Consider the following 18057-nt stretch of genomic DNA (forward strand, 5'->3'; position numbering starts at 1 on the left):
AAAATCATATACCTACTTAGGATGGCCAGCTTCTTGGAAGTGGCAGCCAGAAAAACACACTATTATTTCCTCAAAATATCCTCCAGATGTAATCATCTATTATATATCTGCATGTAAAGTCAGGCAACACTCTGTGGAGATGGAAGCTTTAAGCCTGGCTTTGACTGCTAGACAGGATTTGGTCATATTGAGATGAAGGGAATGAGGAAAAAGAGTATTCTAAGGAGAAGAAGGAGCAGGAGTAAAATCACTGGAAGGCCTTGAACATGTCTGGAAATAGAGAATAGATTTGATAGAAAGGGACAAATACCAATGGGATGAATTCATGAATCTTCTCTCTTTTTTTTCCCCCTTTATTAGTCTCTAAATTTAGTTAGGCTATGTTTGGAGAAAGTCTGTTTATGAGCTTGAAATTGCAGACACACAACTATCCATCTTGAAAGAATGCCAGTTTTGGGGCACCTGGGTGGCTTTGTCAGTTAAGTGACCGACTTTGGCTCAGGTCATGATCTTATGGTTCATGGGTTTGAGCCCCACGTTGGGCTCAGTGCTGACAGCTCAGAACCTGGAGCCTGCTTTGGATTCTGTGTCTCCCTTTTTCTCTGCCCCTCCCCTGTTTGCACTCTCTCTCTGTCTCTCAAAAATAAGTAAAAAATGTTTTAAAAAAATTAAAAAAAAAGAATTTCAGTTTTAAGGATGAGAAATGATCTCCCTATGCAGGTGGGTAGGACTGGTAGTATGTGTTCTCCTATTAAAATGATTGGCAAGTGATGTATATGAACTGATATTATAGCAACTAATTATTGCAATTATTGATCCAGTTCAGGGACATTTTAGTATTATTATATTAAATTTTATGAAATTTCCAATAATCAATAGGTTTTGAGATGCAAAAATGGCTATTACATATGATTTAACCTCTTAGAAAAGAAGTGAAAATAACTTTGTGAACATATGTTTAGACTTTAAGGATTGTAAGAATAGTGGAATACAAACAAAACAAGATTGGTAATACCTCTGTCCTTATAAATAATGACTAATAATGGCAAAGAATTCAACTGTACACCTTGGAAAGAGAAATTGCTAACCTTCAATCAATTAACTGTGTATTTGGTATGGGTATAAAGAAGTCATGCTGGGGCGCCTGGGTGGCGCAGTCGGTTGAGCGTCCGACTTCAGCCAGGTCACGATCTCGCGGTCCGTGAGTTCGAGCCCCGCGTCAGGCTCTGGGCTGATGGCTCGGAGCCTGGAGCCTGTTTCTGATTCTGTGTCTCCCTCTCTCTCTGCCCCTCCCCCGTTCATGCTCTGTCTCTCTCTGTCCCAAAAATAAATAAAAAACGTTGAAAAAAAAAAAAAAAAAGAAGTCATGCAAAAAAAAACACACAAAAAACAACTTTAAAAACGCTTTGGAACTTGTATCTCATAATCAACCCAAATCCCTTCCTTTAAAATAATCCCATTTTTTTCTCATCTGCATATATGGAAAACAGCAATAGACTTACTTGTTCAGATTCAAGCCAGGTGTATGTTAAACTTTTTTTCTTTTTTCTTTTTTTTTTTTTTTTTGGTATCCTGATATATTAAGAAGTAATTAAATACTCCACCTCCAAGGCTATTTTTAGAAAAACAATAAATGCAGCTTCTTGGATAGAAGAGCTTTTATACATATCTATTTTTTTCTGAATTATACCAACTTTTAAAGTAGGTTGTTTCTTGCTTACCTCTAGTTTCAAAGTTCTTGAAATATGTGACCACAGATGTGGTGATATGTCTTGCTACCAAATGAATTTCATTTGGACCCAGCTCGTGATCAGCAAAAGTGATGACTTTAACTTCCTTCAGGGTCTTTATCTTTGTGTATCTCTTACTTTCCCATTTTTGCAATAAAGAAAAATCTCCTCTACTGGCTTTAGGTTTTTTATTTTCTTCTTCAGGTATACAGCTGTTTTTTTTATCACACATTCTAAGCAGACTTTTTTCCTCATTCTTTTGTCCGGATATTATAGACACAGAGTTTTGCTTTGATATGAAAAATGGTTTCATTGTTTCCATGTTTTCATTAATGCATGGTTGACTTGGAAAACCATAGCTTGATAGCACAGTACTGACAATATTTTCTGCAGCTAAACATATTTTGAGTGGAGATACAGTTGTGTGAATTTGGTTTGGCTCAACTGGTTTTAGAGTTTCATAATGAAATACTCTCGGATTTTCACCTTTTCCTATTTCTATGAATGACATGACTTGTTTTAATGCTGCTTCTGTGGATTCATTTGCTTTATTAAACAGTTTTTGTAAGACACTTCCTTCAGGGAGAGAGCTGATTCCTTTCATGGTTTGGTCAAAAAGGCCAAAGTTCGATTCCCTCGGGCTGTAGTCTTGTACTGGGTTTCTAGAGCATGATGTTATATTTTCGGAATCAAGCATTTCCATTGGCTCTGAGCTTTTAATTGTGCCTTCTACAGAGGGTCTGGCATATGAGGGTAAGTTCAATGAAGGCTTATGCCTTTTTTTCGTATTTTCCTCTTGATAACACACAAAACTAGGTACACTGATTTGTGAAGGATTATTTCCCAAAGTAACTTCCTTTAACTTTGACAAGGGCATTTTCATATCGGTTGCCAATTCAACTTGATTAACAATATAGGTATTTTCTTTTCCTTGGAACAAACTTTCCTTTGGAAGGTTATTGATATGAGTGCACTGGTCCATTAGTGTGCCAATGATCTCACTTGCTATAACAGTCTCTTTCAATGTACTAACTAAAGATGGTTCCACTTGGCTTATTTCTTTATCTAGCTTGTTCTTAATTATACCAAGCATGTCACTGACAATATTAACAGCATATGTAAATAATTCTGAATGGAATGAGTGAACCTGTAGAAGGGTATTCTGTATGTTTTCCTTGGAAATAATAGTATTTGAATTGGGTTCATCAGAAAACTTTTTCAATGGTTGTAATTTTGGCAGCATGTTTTTGCTTAATAGCCTCTGTTGGATAGGGAAAAAGTTTTCTATAGGCATTTTCACTATTTCTGAAAACTCATATTTAGAGATATATTTAAACTGCAAATCTACAAATGACTCTAAAATGTTTAAAACCCTTTCTATAATTTCTCTAACAATTTGGTTGCTAGATCCCAGAGAAATTTGGTTTATTGTCTTTGTGTTAGATATTGGTACACTGCCGAGGATGTCCTTGATTGGCAAATCATATTTACTTTTAGTACTAATATGTTCTTTTCTACTTGCTAGAGTTTCTTGCCTACCTGGAGAGGGCACCTGGGACAAAAAACAGAGCTGTAATTTTTCAAACAGCATTTCAATAATTTCCCTTCCAAACATATTAATTTGAGCTTTGGTGTCTTCAACTCTAGTAGAGGTTCCTTTAAAATGATTATAGAACCTGCTTTCGCAATCCTTAAGATGTGGCAAATTTAAAAGTGAAAGAGAATGTTCTAATTCTTTTGTTTTTATTGGGATTTCAGTCAGCACATTTTCAGCTATCGTCATTAGTGTATACTTTTCATTTTCCATATCGTTTGATTCTGCTTGCCATTTGTCAAACAATTTTTTAAATATACCTTCTTTAGGAAAAATCTGTTCTAGCTGTGAAGAAACATTTTCCAAGTAAAAACATGCTTGTTGTTTGGCAATATACTCTGCATCTGAATTCCCCTGTGTAAGTCTGAGATCATCCACATGTGAGCATTTGATTGGAGAAGCCACATTGCGGTTACTTGTAGCATATAATCCTTGCAAAACTGTGTTAACTATTTTATTTGCTGCCATGATTTGATCGAATGGTAAAGCTTTAGCATTTATCATTGCTCTAGTTTGCTTCATCTTTTCAAATTCTTTCACAATTGTTTCCAGGATATTACTTACTATATCTTTGGCATACATTTTTAGTTCTGAAGTGGGCAGTTTCATTTCCAGTAAGTTTTGGGCATCACCTGTTGATTGGGTGTGTGGCAGCCCAGTGGTAGCCTTGGACTGATTGCCTTTTGGAGTCTTCTCTCTAGGACCTAACTTGGTCTTGATCTTGACCTTAGAACCACTAGGTCCTAGGTGTGATTTTGTTTTAAATTTAGGCAAAGGAGTAACTTTTGATTTTGCTTTTAAACTTGTTTTAAAATCTGGTTTAGGGCTGCCCTTAGAGCCCACTTTAGAACTGTGTAGCTTTAGAGGTTGCAACTCATCAGAACAACTTTCAGGGGACAAGGTCTCTTCTAGATGAGTTGAGGCAAAATTTATGATCTTATTAAGAACCATTTGGACTAAATCTTTCCCCACTTGCAATGGTGAATATTGAAAAAAATTGTTTTCTAATAGAGAGACATTTTGACTGCCTGCATAAGGATAAACCTGCGGTATCACACATCTGGTGGGATTACACCCTTTTCCTACTTGTTTAGTTTCTTTGATGCATGCTGCTTTCTTAGACAAGGTATCATTGTTGTCAGATGCTTCTTTTTTGTTACTTTCATTTAATGATGTAACTATAGAGTACATTTTCCCCAAAACACTTTCGACTATGTTATTTGTTACGCTGTTAATCTGTGATTGAAAGTTTTTTTGTGTTATGTCTGACGTTTTAATTTTAGAATTAGATACAAAGTGGGGGATTTCATTAAATGGCTGCAAATGGCCTATGATTTCCATTATTCTTTGATGAACTGTAGTTAACACTTCTTCCACTGCACTGAGCAGTGCAGCCTTTTCTTTTTGTTTTGATTTTCCATTTCTCATAAATATTTCTTCCAAAAAAATATTCTGGCTTTCTTTTTCCAATGCCATTTGTTTTTGTTCTAAAGGATATTTTGAAAACTGAGATAGTTTATTTTTCTCTTGCTCTCTTTGTCCTAGCAATATTTCATTTGATACAGTTAGTTGTGAAAATAATTGAGGATTGTCTTTTGAGTAAACACTAATTTCCTTTGCAGATCTTTTATCATATAAACTCTCTAAGATACTGTTCACGATTCCACTCACAATGATGTTTTCTTGGAATAAAATGTTGTTTGGATATGGATACATCTTTTGGATTTCTAAGTCTAAGTCATTTTTAATAAGTGTCAAAGTGGCACTGGCAATGATATCAGCATATTCCTTAAGAGTAGCTTGTGATAGATGAATTGGGGACTCAAGATTTTCTCTGTACCTTGCAAAAGTGGAATCTGTGAGTTCTTGGCTGAGGATAGTTTTAGTGGATATTTTCAGGACATTTGATTCCACTTGGCTTGATTCATGAAAGATGCTATCATCTTGTTTATAATTTTCCAGTTCCAGGCTATCAAATGACTCTTCTTTAGGCTGGAAAGCCAGAATAATTAGTGAATCTATTCTTTCTGTGGCAAAAGCTTCTAACCTATTGAAAATAATTTTAGTAATGAAGTTGGCATTTTCCTCACATGGGTCAGGAGCAGATTTATTGGCGTCTTCTTTCTCTATTGTTATCTGACAATCATCAGCATAAGCTGATTCCAGATTTCTTGAGGATGGCCAATGCTCTGTTTGTCTTTCACTTTTTGACCCCATAAGAGGAGGCTGTTGACACTCTGCTTTTGAAGATATGTCACAAACAGTCAGGGGCAATTTTGCAGAAGTAAGATTCTTTGCATTTATGCTAAGCATGACAATAGAACTGAGATTATGAAGAACAATATCCACTATATCATTAGATATCAAAATGACATCTGATTTAGGCACTGAAAGTTTTGGGATAATCTTATTTGCATCCTCAGTGAATATCTCAGAGTTTGCTCCAGAATGTTTTCTAGCTATGCTACATTTCCGAGTGGATGTGGCACAAGGTAGATTATTCTGATACAGTGTTTTTTCACAAATATCACATAAGATACCTTCAATGGTATCTTGTATTTGAAACTGAAGTACTCTTCTATATTCAGTCTTATTAAACAGCTTTTCAATAATACCTTCTTGTTGATCTGAATTAATCTCTTCCTCAGAATTGTTTTCATCACATTTTCCTTTAGATGACACAATATCTAACACCGTGTTAACAATTTGACTTGCAATATTTTCAGAAACCACAATGTTATGTGTTAAGAAAGGACTTCTTCCCCTTTCTTTATCTAACCCATGTTTGATTCCTTGTAAAATTTTTTTAGCCACTTCTGTTGCATATGTATTTAATTTATTTAAGGAGAGTTGGCACACTGAGTTGGTCTTTTCTGAGGTAATACTATCCACTGAGCAAGGGGAAAATTGGTCTTCAGAATACAAATCTTTGACTGATAATGCTTTGCTTAATGCATTTTTATCCAAAGCCACTGGCACTGTGAAGTTGATTTTGGGACAAAAGAGAGATTTTACTTTGGAAGTAGCAAAAGTTTCTAAATTTGTTAATATCACCTGTACAATATCTTCAACTACATTTACTTTAGCCTGTTTGTCAACACTGAATCTGGACTTAGGAGTACAAGGGTTCTTGTCTAGTACAGTAACAGAAGACTTCCCTCCATTGGTGTGTTCATGTAAAGAAACATTTGCTCTAAAGGTGATGGTTTTATACCTATTTTCACTTGTGTTTCTTTCTGGCATAGCAGCTGCATAAAGCTTATGAAATACAGTTCTAACAACATCATCTGCCACTATGATTACATCTGCTTCAGACACTAAAGGACCCATCATTTTATCTATTTTATCTATAAATTGAACAGATGTTTGAGGAATTGGCTCATCAGTGTTGTGAGGGATGCCACTTAAATGAGAGTGGGATAGAGAAAGCACGTTCAACTGATTGACCAACGCACTGTGGAAAATTTCATTCAAAATGTTTCTTATAATGGGAACGACTGGAGATTTCTGTGGTTCTTTGAGTTTCACTTCAATTTTGCTTAAGGCTCTCTCTAGAACCCACTGTTTAAGAGAATCTGATTTAGTTTCTTCTCTTAATAATGTTCTCTCCACAGTGAATTCTTTCTCTGTATGTGAGGCATCTTCAGGAAATGAATCTGATTCAGCACCTCCAGGAAGAAAATTTCCATAGGTTGGCCTGTATTGATAAGTTTTAGTGACTCCCTCTTCAGATTCAGTTTCATTAAACATATCTGAGGACACTGCATCTAAAATTAAATTGACTATATTCTTAAGCACTTGTTTCTCAGGTGGTAGGGTATTTACACTTGTCCTTAAATCTAATGAGTTCATATTTAATTCTGTTTGAATAGCTTTCAAAATAGTACTTGATATCTTTTTTGCATTCATGTATAAAGCAGACTGCAATAGTTCTTCATGTGTGTCTGTGAAAATACTGGGACTTTCACATTCCAAGTCGATCTTATTGCTTTTTTCATTTCCATCATTAACACAACCCAGAGTTTCTAAATTTCCATTAGCAAACCTTTCCAGTTTAGCAAAAACCATATTAAGAATATCTGAAGCTACATTTTTCAGTTCATTTGGATGCATTTCTTTTGTTTTTCCTGTTTTGGAAGTCACCGAAGCCATGGTTTTTGTTGTGCTTTTTGTCACCTCTTTATTACCCTCCTGAATCACCCTGGAAACTATGCTGGAGATCATGTCAGTGCATTTGGCCATTTCCTTAATAATTGAAGCAAATGATAGGCTGTCGATATCAAGAGATTGAGACTCTGAGACAGCTTTAAATCCAGAACTTACAAAACTGGTATCCGTATCAAAACTGCATAATTTTGCAAGGATGTATTCCAAAATTGTTTTGGAAATGATCTGAATATTAGACTTCAATGCAGGAGCCATTTGAGGATTTTCATTCTCTTCTCTGCCTTGTTTACTACCACAAGGTGGCTGATGGTGAGGATGGGCTCCTATGAGCTTACATAACATTTCATATAGTATTTCTCCAATACTGTCTAACACTCGCAATCTGGCATTGCCTTCGAGATCTTTTGCATTTACAACACTATGGAGAGCACAGGGAGTAGCCAAACATTCGTGAAAAGATTTTTTATCCTGCCCACTTGGCAAAATGTCTTGTTCATCAACATCGTCAGATCCATAGGAAGTTGCAGGCTTTGGCTGGTCTGAAGGGAGTGAAATATTGCTTTGATCTGAATGTCCACTAGATAACATTTCACAAATACAAGTTAATAACGGAGATTCCATAATGTCATCATTGAGATTTGAGACAAGAGATTCTAATTTATCAGTGTCAGCAAAAAATCCTTTACCTGTAAGCAATTTGGCAGGGTCTATTTCCCTATGATTTAGGGTTCTGTTACTGAGTTCTAGTTCATTCTGGATAGCACGCAAAACAATGTTTACCACTTTAGTTGTGTAAGTGCTAAGTTGAGATTGTAATGAAGATTGCCTCACAACTGAAGGTTTGAAGACCATCTGCAATTTCTGACAAATGAATAACTTCAGCTTTTTAACAATTGTATTAATGATCTTATCGGCAATGTCATCTATGGGTTGAGGTTCACTTTTTTCAGATTTTAACAGAGAAGACCTCACAGTATCTACACTGAATGAAGATAAATATTTCACTTTCTTTTCACTGTCAAGCCATATTTTTAATGGCTTTTCATTTGGTGCTTCTTTGACCATGTGAGGAGTATCAGAACTATCTAGAGAAGATTGAACTGATGATGAAATGGAACCTTCGGTGGTATTTGGAATGCAGCTTAAGGCCTTGTGGAGTATATTTAACACAGCGTCTGTTATTTCTTGAGCCACTGCACCAATTTCTGACATGGAGAACATCTTGTCCATCCATTCTTGATGTGACAGTCCTTGAGATTTTTTTGAAACAAGAACAGAAGAAGCTGCTTTGCCACTTTTACTGTCTAAGTGATCAGAAGATAGGTCCTTGAGCATTTCTGTTAAAATACTTTTAACTATGTTTTCCGAAGCCTTTTGTATGTGATGCTTTTCATCTTGGCTGAAAATCAAACTGTCTCTATTCAGACAGGGTTTTTCCTTTACAATTTCTTTATTATTAAAAGATGGTAGCCCAGTCTTTAATCCCTCATCGCAAAATGCAACTTTGTTTCTTCGAGAAGTAGCTCCTTTAAGTGGTTTGCTATTCCTCTTGTATTCAAAGCAAGTGTTTCCTTTTTTAAACCAATTCTCAGGAATTTGTTCCCGAGATTTTGGCTTTTCATCTTTAAAAGATGAATCAAGCACATTTTTCACAATTCTGTCTATTTCTTCATTATCATCTTCAGAATAAAGGACCATGCCAGGAACATTAACAGGTGGAAATGGTCTTCTAGACATAGGACCATTTGATAATCTAGTGCCAGTAAGTCTGTACTTTCCTTCAGCGTCAGAAGGACTTCTTAGTCTAGAGTGTCTACATTGTTTAACATCTCCTTTTCCTGGCTCCTGATGTAGCTGAGTGAAAATATCATCAAGAAGCTGAAGGAATATTACTGTTTCTTCAGATGCAATAAGTCTCTCGTCATTAAGTTCAGATTGTATGTATCCTAGTATAGTGCTGATTGCTTCCTCTATATAGCCGACCAAAGAGGACTGGGAAAAAATATTTGACATTAAACTTTTTATTTCATCTTTAACAATTAAATTAGCAGCATCAGGTTCAGGACTACATTTCTTTTTGTCGGCTCTTTTGAGGGACATGTATGTTGGGTCTGTCACAGGTTGCTGATCGGAAAGTTCAACTGCATCTTCAAGATGAGGCAGTTCATTTCGCTTACAAGATGCAAGAGTCATCAGCTTTTCTAAAATGGCATGTACCATATCCTCTGCAATGTCACACATGGGTTCCACATTAGAAGGCAGTGAAGCTTTTAAAGGTTTTCCATTTGATGGACTGAGGTATTCTCTATTGGGTATTAAGCCCAGCTTAATGTCAACTGACAGATCTTCTTGTGAAAATATCTCAACACATTTTTTCTCAACTGCAGACTGTAGCTTCTCAAGCATATTCTCCACTATCTCTGAGGCTGTTGAGCAGATATCAACATTGTAAAGCAGGTCTCCCTTTTCAGGTTCACTTTGGTCCACAAAAACTTCAGCCGTAACAGAAGAAATAGAGGGAATGGCCTGTGTTAAATCAGACATTATTTCTTGAAAAATGCTTTCCAAAATCAATTCAGTTTCCCCTTTTAAGTGGCATTTAAAGTTAACAAAAACATTCTTCAAATTCTTCATTTCATCCATGGCTTTTGCTTTTTGATCAGGAACAAGTAGACTCTCTAAGCCATCTGTTTCAGTAGTAGCATCCTTAGATTTTTTTGTGCCTGTTTCAAATGATGTTAAAAGGTGGCTATCCGATTTACAAGTTCTGAGCTTAGGATTTGCATATACCATACTGGTTTTATCATATTTGAGTTCTGATGTTATAGCTGGCCCTTTCACGTGGCATGTTTCTCCCACAGATGTTCTTTTGATGTGAGCAGAAGGTGGTTTTAAAGGTGTGGTTGGTTGCCTTATTGAGACGTCAACCTCAAAGGCACAGGGCTCTTGCTGAAATGTTTTAGTAGTAGCAGATGCGTAGCTTCTGTATGTAAGCTCTCCACTGCATGTGCTACAGAAACTTGAACTCTCTGAAGAGAGGATGGAGTCCGAAGACCCTGGGTATGCTTTATTCCGGAACCTTTCTTCGTATTTCGTGATGGCTGGGTATAATATACTGGTCACTGTAGCTACAACCCAGGTCATTACATTCTGAATTATACTATTCAGTTCTTCAGAAGTTACCTGGAAATGAGGCAAGAAGAATGAAGAGAAAATCATTTAATAACTTATTCTATTCTGGGACAGAGGGTAACATTTAATTTTTTATATAGAACAGTGCATAGCTGGATACTATCATAAAGAGAACATAATGAATTTATTTAGAATCTCAGATTAATTTCAAATCGACTTATTCTGTACTGTAGTAAAATATTTTTTGTAGGTTTTCATTTGATTCACATTCCCTCAGAAGTTTTTTATTGTTTTTTCCCAGCATTCATTGCTGAGATAAATGACTTTTTGATGAAATAGAAAAAAAATCTCACCAAACTGCTGTCTAGCTACATAACAATGCTTCTGCAAGCGTTGGCAAGAAGAAACAGTGTCTACAACCCAGAAATATTATTTAGTAATATACCAGATTATTTACAACAAAGTGTTTCTCAAAACAGATGTGGTCAAAACACTTGGGTGCTTTCAGAGGCATCTGTCTGTATAGCTAAGATGTAAGGATGAAAATAAGCCATCTCTCCTTCCCATTCTCTGCTGCAGAGGTGAATCTGTGATTTATATATATATGGAAATGACTGCAGCTAACGTTAAGAATTATTTGATAGCAACAAAAGGAAATGCTTATGGAGACTGAATCACTTTGTATTGAACAAGAGTATCAATGCAAACTATTTTAGGTAGGAAGGCTGAGAAAAGATGATGCAATGAAAGAACAAATTAGATAGAAAAAAAAGGGCTCCACTAGACTGGAGTCTGAAAGAGTCAGGAGAGGAAAAGGGTAGAGAAATTGAATTCCTCATTTTGAGCCAGAAATATAAACCCAAGGACCAGATTTGGAGAACCATTTTCTTAGTAGTTAATGGTGGTGTCACAGATTACACTGGACCAAAAGCAGAAATAGAATGCATGTGTAGAATTCTATCAACCACGACTTATTTCCTGAAAATAAATTTGAGCTTGCAAAAATTCTTTTGCCTATAATAAATGAGTCATCTGTTTTTAAATTGTTATTACTCTTAAGACATAAAGGCTATAAACATAAGTAATTGACCTCAAAGTCTGGAAGGCTAGTATGATGTCTGTAAAGAGGCTGCTCATACCCAACATATTACCTTAAGTTAGCATGGAAGTATTCATATTTCAGGGCAACATCAAAGAAAATTTAACATCTATGCAACATACTCTCTCCTGATATATTGGGAGAGTATTTAGAGGCACCCTAGGGAGAACAATTCTATCTTATTCTAATTCATGAGTCTTCCAATATATTTTTTTCACTTATTGTACAATGGCTAGTGATTTGAAAACATATTTTGGATGAAGGAATATATTGTATAATACTTGTTTTATATAATGACATCCTAAATCAAACATTTTTAAAATAAAATATAAATTTTAACAGAAAAAGTAATTGTCATAATCCACTGCAATACATAATAAACTAAGACATTCTATATACACTACTTTTGTATTCAAACTTTATTACCAGGAATAACTTTTTAAAAATCTACATTATTATTCTTAGGCTAGGTGTGAGAAAGAGTTTCTAAATTTTATATATGAAAGAGAGATATTCCAAAAGTTTTCTAAGTAGTGAAGTATAGGAATTAAAACCTAGTTTTCATTTGCTTTCCATTTTAATGTTAAACTAAGAAATATTCCCTTGAATCAAAGCTTTTATATTTGCTACACACTCTATGACTTGAGCAAGTGTCCATGGGAAAAAGTATGTCAGAGTATGTGTTGTTCTCCAACCCCTTTCTATTTCCTGAGTGGTCTGACTAGTTCTAGACTAGGGCTTTGTAAATTGGACCATATTATCTGCCTATTCCAAGTCTCAACTCATAGGTGACCAGATACCTTTTTATGTGACATTCTATGGTGACCCGGCCACTTCTTACTAAAATGTCTAGAGCTAGACCCAGGCATCCCAGCTTACCAGCCAAGTCTGCAAAGCCATGTCACCTAATGGTTTCCCATGATAAAATAGGTTTGTGGTATTTGTTGCTGTCATGATGGCTACGTCCTTTAATGTCATTCCACACACTTCTATACCCATGAAACTTCTCTCTGAAGGGCCAACATTATCTTTTGATAAGAACTTTAGATCACTGAAACATTTAAGAATTAACTGAAAGTAAACTTTAAAGAAAGGCAGAGGAAGACATTAATATCAATAGGTGATTCCTCATTATTTTATTCACAGTTTTTTTTCTATTATGACACATTAGAAAGTATGATTAATATGCTGTTCAATGATACATACTTTTTCTTGCCAGCAATTTTGTAAGAAGCTCTGTTCTCTGTAAAGTCAAGAAAGGTTGAGCATTTAGTTATTGTCTAGGGTCAAGAATTGATATAACTTTTTCCAAAATTTCTAATCATTAATCACCTGCTTCTTATCTTTATATCTGAGAGTTTTTCTATAGAAATTCAAAAGGAAGAATAAGCTTTATTTTTTGTCACCCCCTCCCCCTCTCTCCAATTTATCCTGCTCCTTTGATACTGGCCCACATACTTTATTGCTTGAAGGTATAGAATTGTAGCTGATGCATAAAAAATACATCTATCTAAAAATTCTACTTCTGACCCTCCTTTGCCATGCCTGCTTTGTGGCTCTCTGGAGGAAGACACAGCATTGGAGAGAGAAGGGGACTTGTCCTTTCTGTTCACTAAAAGGCACCATAAGGTGGCAAGGTATTTGAGAAGACCTTTCTGATAATTCTATGCTCTCATCAAACAGCAGGAAGGGAATATGTGAATGATTATTCAATAACTACGTGTTAAAATAATTAGTTTCTAGCCATGGAATACCAACTTAGATGTAGACCTTTTCTATATATGAAAATATTCTATCATGTTTTCTAATTAGAATTATTTATCATCACACACTAATGAAATAGAAAACACAGTTTCTGAATTATAACAAGTAAAATAACAATAATTAAAATTAGAGAAAAAAAAACAAGTCATTAATAAAACAAGCTCTAAGACCATATGATACTTTCATAAATTTCAACATGGGCTCTTTGCTTATATTCAGGTATATGATACTCTCATATATTTCAACATAGGCCCTCTTCCTACTTTCTTAAAAGAAAATTGACATCCCCTTTCCAGTTTTGAGGGCCTGTACTATCCATTATAAAATTCAATTTTTCCTGAAGTCTGAAATTCAATGAGAGACAGCAAGACTGGGAATTACATCCTAAATCTTGGCAGAAAAAACAAAAACCAAATTCAAACCAACCCTCCCATCCTCACCCCCCAAAAAAACACCAAAAAAAAAAACACCCCAAAAAACACCTTCATTGGTTTCAGCTCAGAAATTGGGCTTGGTAAAAACCATACTTAGACTAAAACCTTTTTTGCAGTATGGAACGTGGAGAATGAAAGCTGATGTCAGTGACATGTCTTTTGGCCTTCTTTATTTCTTCAGGATCTGATTTCTCAGGTCAACCTAAGCATAGTTTTCTTCTTTTAGATATTTTGCAACTTAGCTCTCCCAGATTCATTTTTCTGTTCCCTTCACATTATACTGTAGAGACCAAATAGAACTCAAGGAGTCCAACCTATTAACTAATAACTGTCTCCAACAGGCTTTCTGTCCCAAAGGCATGTATATGGATCCAAACAAACAGCAAAGACCTAAGAATAAAATTAGCCAAATAACAGAAAGTTTTATGAAGAACACTTCAAACAATTTTAATAACCAGATAAAGGATGACATTGGTGAAAAAGGCAGAGTAAGAAGCTCTAAAAACCTACTCCTCTATAAAAGTAATGAAAAACTGGCAAAAAATTACAATTTCATAGTAATTAATTGTCCTTTTTTTCAGTTTTCTGAACTCTGAAAATTAACCAAAGGCTTTCAGCATTCCAGAGAATGTTTATTCAAGAAAAATGGTTGATCTAGATAAAAACAGTGAGCTCTGTGCTATTTTAACTTGCCCTATTTCTATCCCCTTTCTCCAGCTCCATGATATCCTTGAAAAGCAACACCTGCCAAACACAGGGGCATGGTTTTCTTCATTGTGGTATCTGCCTCACATTTAGCATTATGTTTTGAACATAGAAGCTTCTCAATAAATGTTTGATAAATAAATTCCCATTTAAAGTCTTTTGGATCTAGGCCTACTGTCTAATACAAAATTAGTGCATGCCACTAATGGACTTTGAGAACTGGTTCCTGGTTTCTTGCCTTCAATTTTTCTTATGTAATTCTGTCAGAGTTATCTATCATGCATACTAATGTGACCATTACTTCCCCCTCCAAACCATCAGAGTGCCACCCATTAAATAAACTACAAATTCCTGACCACAGTCCACACAACTGCAGACTTATTGCCTTCTTCACTCTGTTACCCCTTACATCTTCCATTCCAATAATGCAAAACTTACTCATTATCAAAGTGCAGTACACAATTATTGCAACTCTGTTTATTGCCCCCCCCCCCCGCTATCGTGGGGTAAACACTTTTGCTTTGTCTTCGTTCTCTTGGTCCTGAATTTCCATGTCTATTTTATAAAAATTTTCTGTGCCTTTTGTATTGACATTAGAAAAAACTAGAACTAAACAATAGAAGAAAGGGAGGGGAGAGGAGGTGGACAGTAGATCAGATATAATGATTCCATAGTAAAGTCTTACAAAATCTGGAGTTAAATCAGAACAAGAGGAATGTATGGAACACCTGGGTGGCTCAGTCAATTAGGCATCTGACTTCGGCTCAGGTCATGATCCCATGGTTCATGGGGTCAAGCACTACATCAGGCTCTGTGCTCACAGCTCAGAGCCTGAAGCCTGCTTCGGATTCTGTGTCTCCCTCTCTTTCTGCTCCACCCCACCTCTCAAACATAAATAAACATTTAAAAAAATTAAAAAAAAAAAAAAAAGAACAAGAGGAATGTGATATGTGTATGATGGATGGGCATAGTCAGACCAGAAAGTATCTTTAGTTGTGTTTTATTTGTATTCTGACCTGAGGTTAGGCTGGGTAATGCAGCCGTAAGTATTCCTGTCAATTTGGGAGGAACTGGTAAAGAAGCTCCAGGCCATGCACTGAGTTAGTCATCTTAGCCAAGCTAAGATTTTTAATGAAAGAGTAGCCGAAATATTTCCTATGAAAGATTCAAATGATTCTGTAGTTCTGCAATCTTGGGTGGGGAAAATAAGAAGGCAGAAATTAAGATTTATGAACGTCCTGCAAACTTTTTAATGAAGAGGTATTTATATTTTCAATAAATAAAAATTTATTTATTCAATAAAATAAAAATGGTCATTATATAAACATGATCATCATTCCTCCACTCCATACTATTGCTTTAAACTGAACGAGTCAGTTTTCTTCCTCCTGCATCTATTACAGTGCTACATATCCTATGAAGTCTCAGTAAGTCAGTCAGACTGACATCAGTCCTAAAATCAAGATCTTTCCTCCAAGGAAGCCTGATCTGAATATTTTGACACCCTCTATTGCCATACATCACTTAACTTTACCCAACCATTTTCATAGTGATTTGGTTTCTAAAGTATATGCTAGACATTTTTGGCATACTACTTTTTTAAAAAGGTGATGATACAGGCCTAAAATAATAGTTTTTCTTCTAAAGTTGAGAAGATCATAACCACTAACAGAATAGGTGACCACCGAAGTTTGAGGAATGGAAATCCCCCAGGCCCCCAAAATTTCTTCTCCAGAGACTTGCAATTCCAATGTTAGTGGTTATTATTTGGGATTATACTGCAAATACCCTTTAGGAGAAGAATAACTGATGAAGCTAATACTTGGGAATAAACTAATTTACCATCCTTAGGAAGCCAACAATCTCAAAAAGCCAAGAAATGGTAAATGCTTCAAAGGGAATAAAAGCAAAGAAACAGGTTTAGATCCTGGAAATCTCCTGTAGTGGGGGTGTTAATGTAGGATATACTTGAAAGGTGCACGAAGGCTCTGAATATAGTGGAAGTGTAGAGCCACACTGGGGATAAGGAAACAGAAAAGGAAGAGGAAGAACATTGGCTTTGTCTGCTTTACAGTTTATGCTTAGTGCTGAGAGTTTGCAAAAGACAGAAGTTTTCAGTAGAACTACTAGAAGGTTACATGTAATCATTTGCTTTTGAATAGCACTCATGTGATTATTAAAGTATTAATTTATAATTATACACTAATTTTCTTAGATACTTACGTATTTGTGAAAATACGACAAGGGAAAGTACCCTTGGATCTGGCATGAACCTGAGGTCCTAATTATTAGAAAAAGAAAATTGTAATTAGTTTGTATTCTTCCCCAGAAACTTGTAAAGTGGAAATTAATATCCTCTAGTAGATCTTTATTCTTTCGGACTGTTTTGTTTAAAAGCCTCCAGACACTCTCCACAATGAAGTCCAAATTCCTTAGTAAGACATAAAATATACCATACCATCTGATGTTCTTACTTACCTCTGTAGTGTCTACTCTGGTTAGCCTCTATATATTCATGTATGTTCTATAGTCCAGAGACACAGAATAACATAGTTTACTGAGTAACATGTTTTCCATGCCTCTGGGCCTTTGTTTTTGCCATTTCCTTTGTCTCAAGCACCCTACGCCTTCTTTTAACTTCTCGTCTTTTAGGCTTCATTCAGTTTGTGTTAATTCCACTAGAAACCCTTGCCTAAGTAAATAAATAAATATCTTTCTTCAGTGCTCCTAAAGCATTCTACACATGTTTCTATTATAAAACTCATTATGTTATATCATAATTAAATGTTTACTCTTCTGTCTTCCTGACTATGACATAAATTTACCACTATATCCTCAGCACTTAACACACAGTATACAGTAACATTTATTTGTTGAATGCATTATTTGATTAATATGCTCCTCACCATTTATTCATTGCTTTATCTGCCACTAATCTCCTCCTGCTTGAATATTAGCTAACTTGCTTTGTACATAATCCAGCATGATTCTATTACTGGGTTTTAGTAAATACTTTATATATAAGTGATATAGGAAGTCTGTGCAGTACATCTCTACAGGCATACTGGATTGGTATATGTCAACTATGCAAAAAAACAAGTGAATAAAAGATGTAGACAAAAAGGATGCCCTGATTTCAGAAACTATTATCAGTAATTAGAACCAGTTCAAAGTCAAGTTTAAATGGTAACTCTTGTTTCTTCTAATAAATGAGTAATCAATAGGTACTAATCATGTGCATGAAAAAGTCTTATTTAAATCTCATGAACCTTTTTGGGGTTTGTTTTTGTGGGTATGTTTTTGTGTATGCTAGGTTTGGAGAAGTAACTGGAATTAAGAGTGAGTACCTGGGAAATTAAGTGTGAAGACAGTACTATTTTAAAAACAAAATAGAAAACAAACAAACAAACAAAAAAAACCTTTTCTGTGGTT

At 35.4% G+C, this 18057-nt stretch overlaps 1 protein-coding gene across 1 annotated transcript in view; it reads right to left on the reverse strand.

Moving 5' to 3' along the window:
* Positions 1-18057, reverse strand: part of FSIP2 (fibrous sheath interacting protein 2) — a 104101-nt gene that overhangs the window by 46979 nt on the left and 39065 nt on the right. Inside the window, exons 14-16 of the mRNA XM_019461551.2 lie at positions 16849-16906; positions 12929-12965; positions 1722-10674 (exon numbers count right to left, since the gene is read on the reverse strand). Of these exons, the coding sequence (XP_019317096.2) occupies positions 1722-10674; positions 12929-12965; positions 16849-16906 (9048 nt within the window). The remainder of the gene's footprint in view (positions 1-1721; positions 10675-12928; positions 12966-16848; positions 16907-18057) is intronic.

The sequence above is a fragment of the Panthera pardus genome, unplaced genomic scaffold (assembly GCF_024362965.1).
Source record: "Panthera pardus isolate Hobbes unplaced genomic scaffold, ASM2436296v1 HiC_scaffold_10, whole genome shotgun sequence".
NCBI lineage: Eukaryota > Metazoa > Chordata > Mammalia > Carnivora > Felidae > Panthera > Panthera pardus.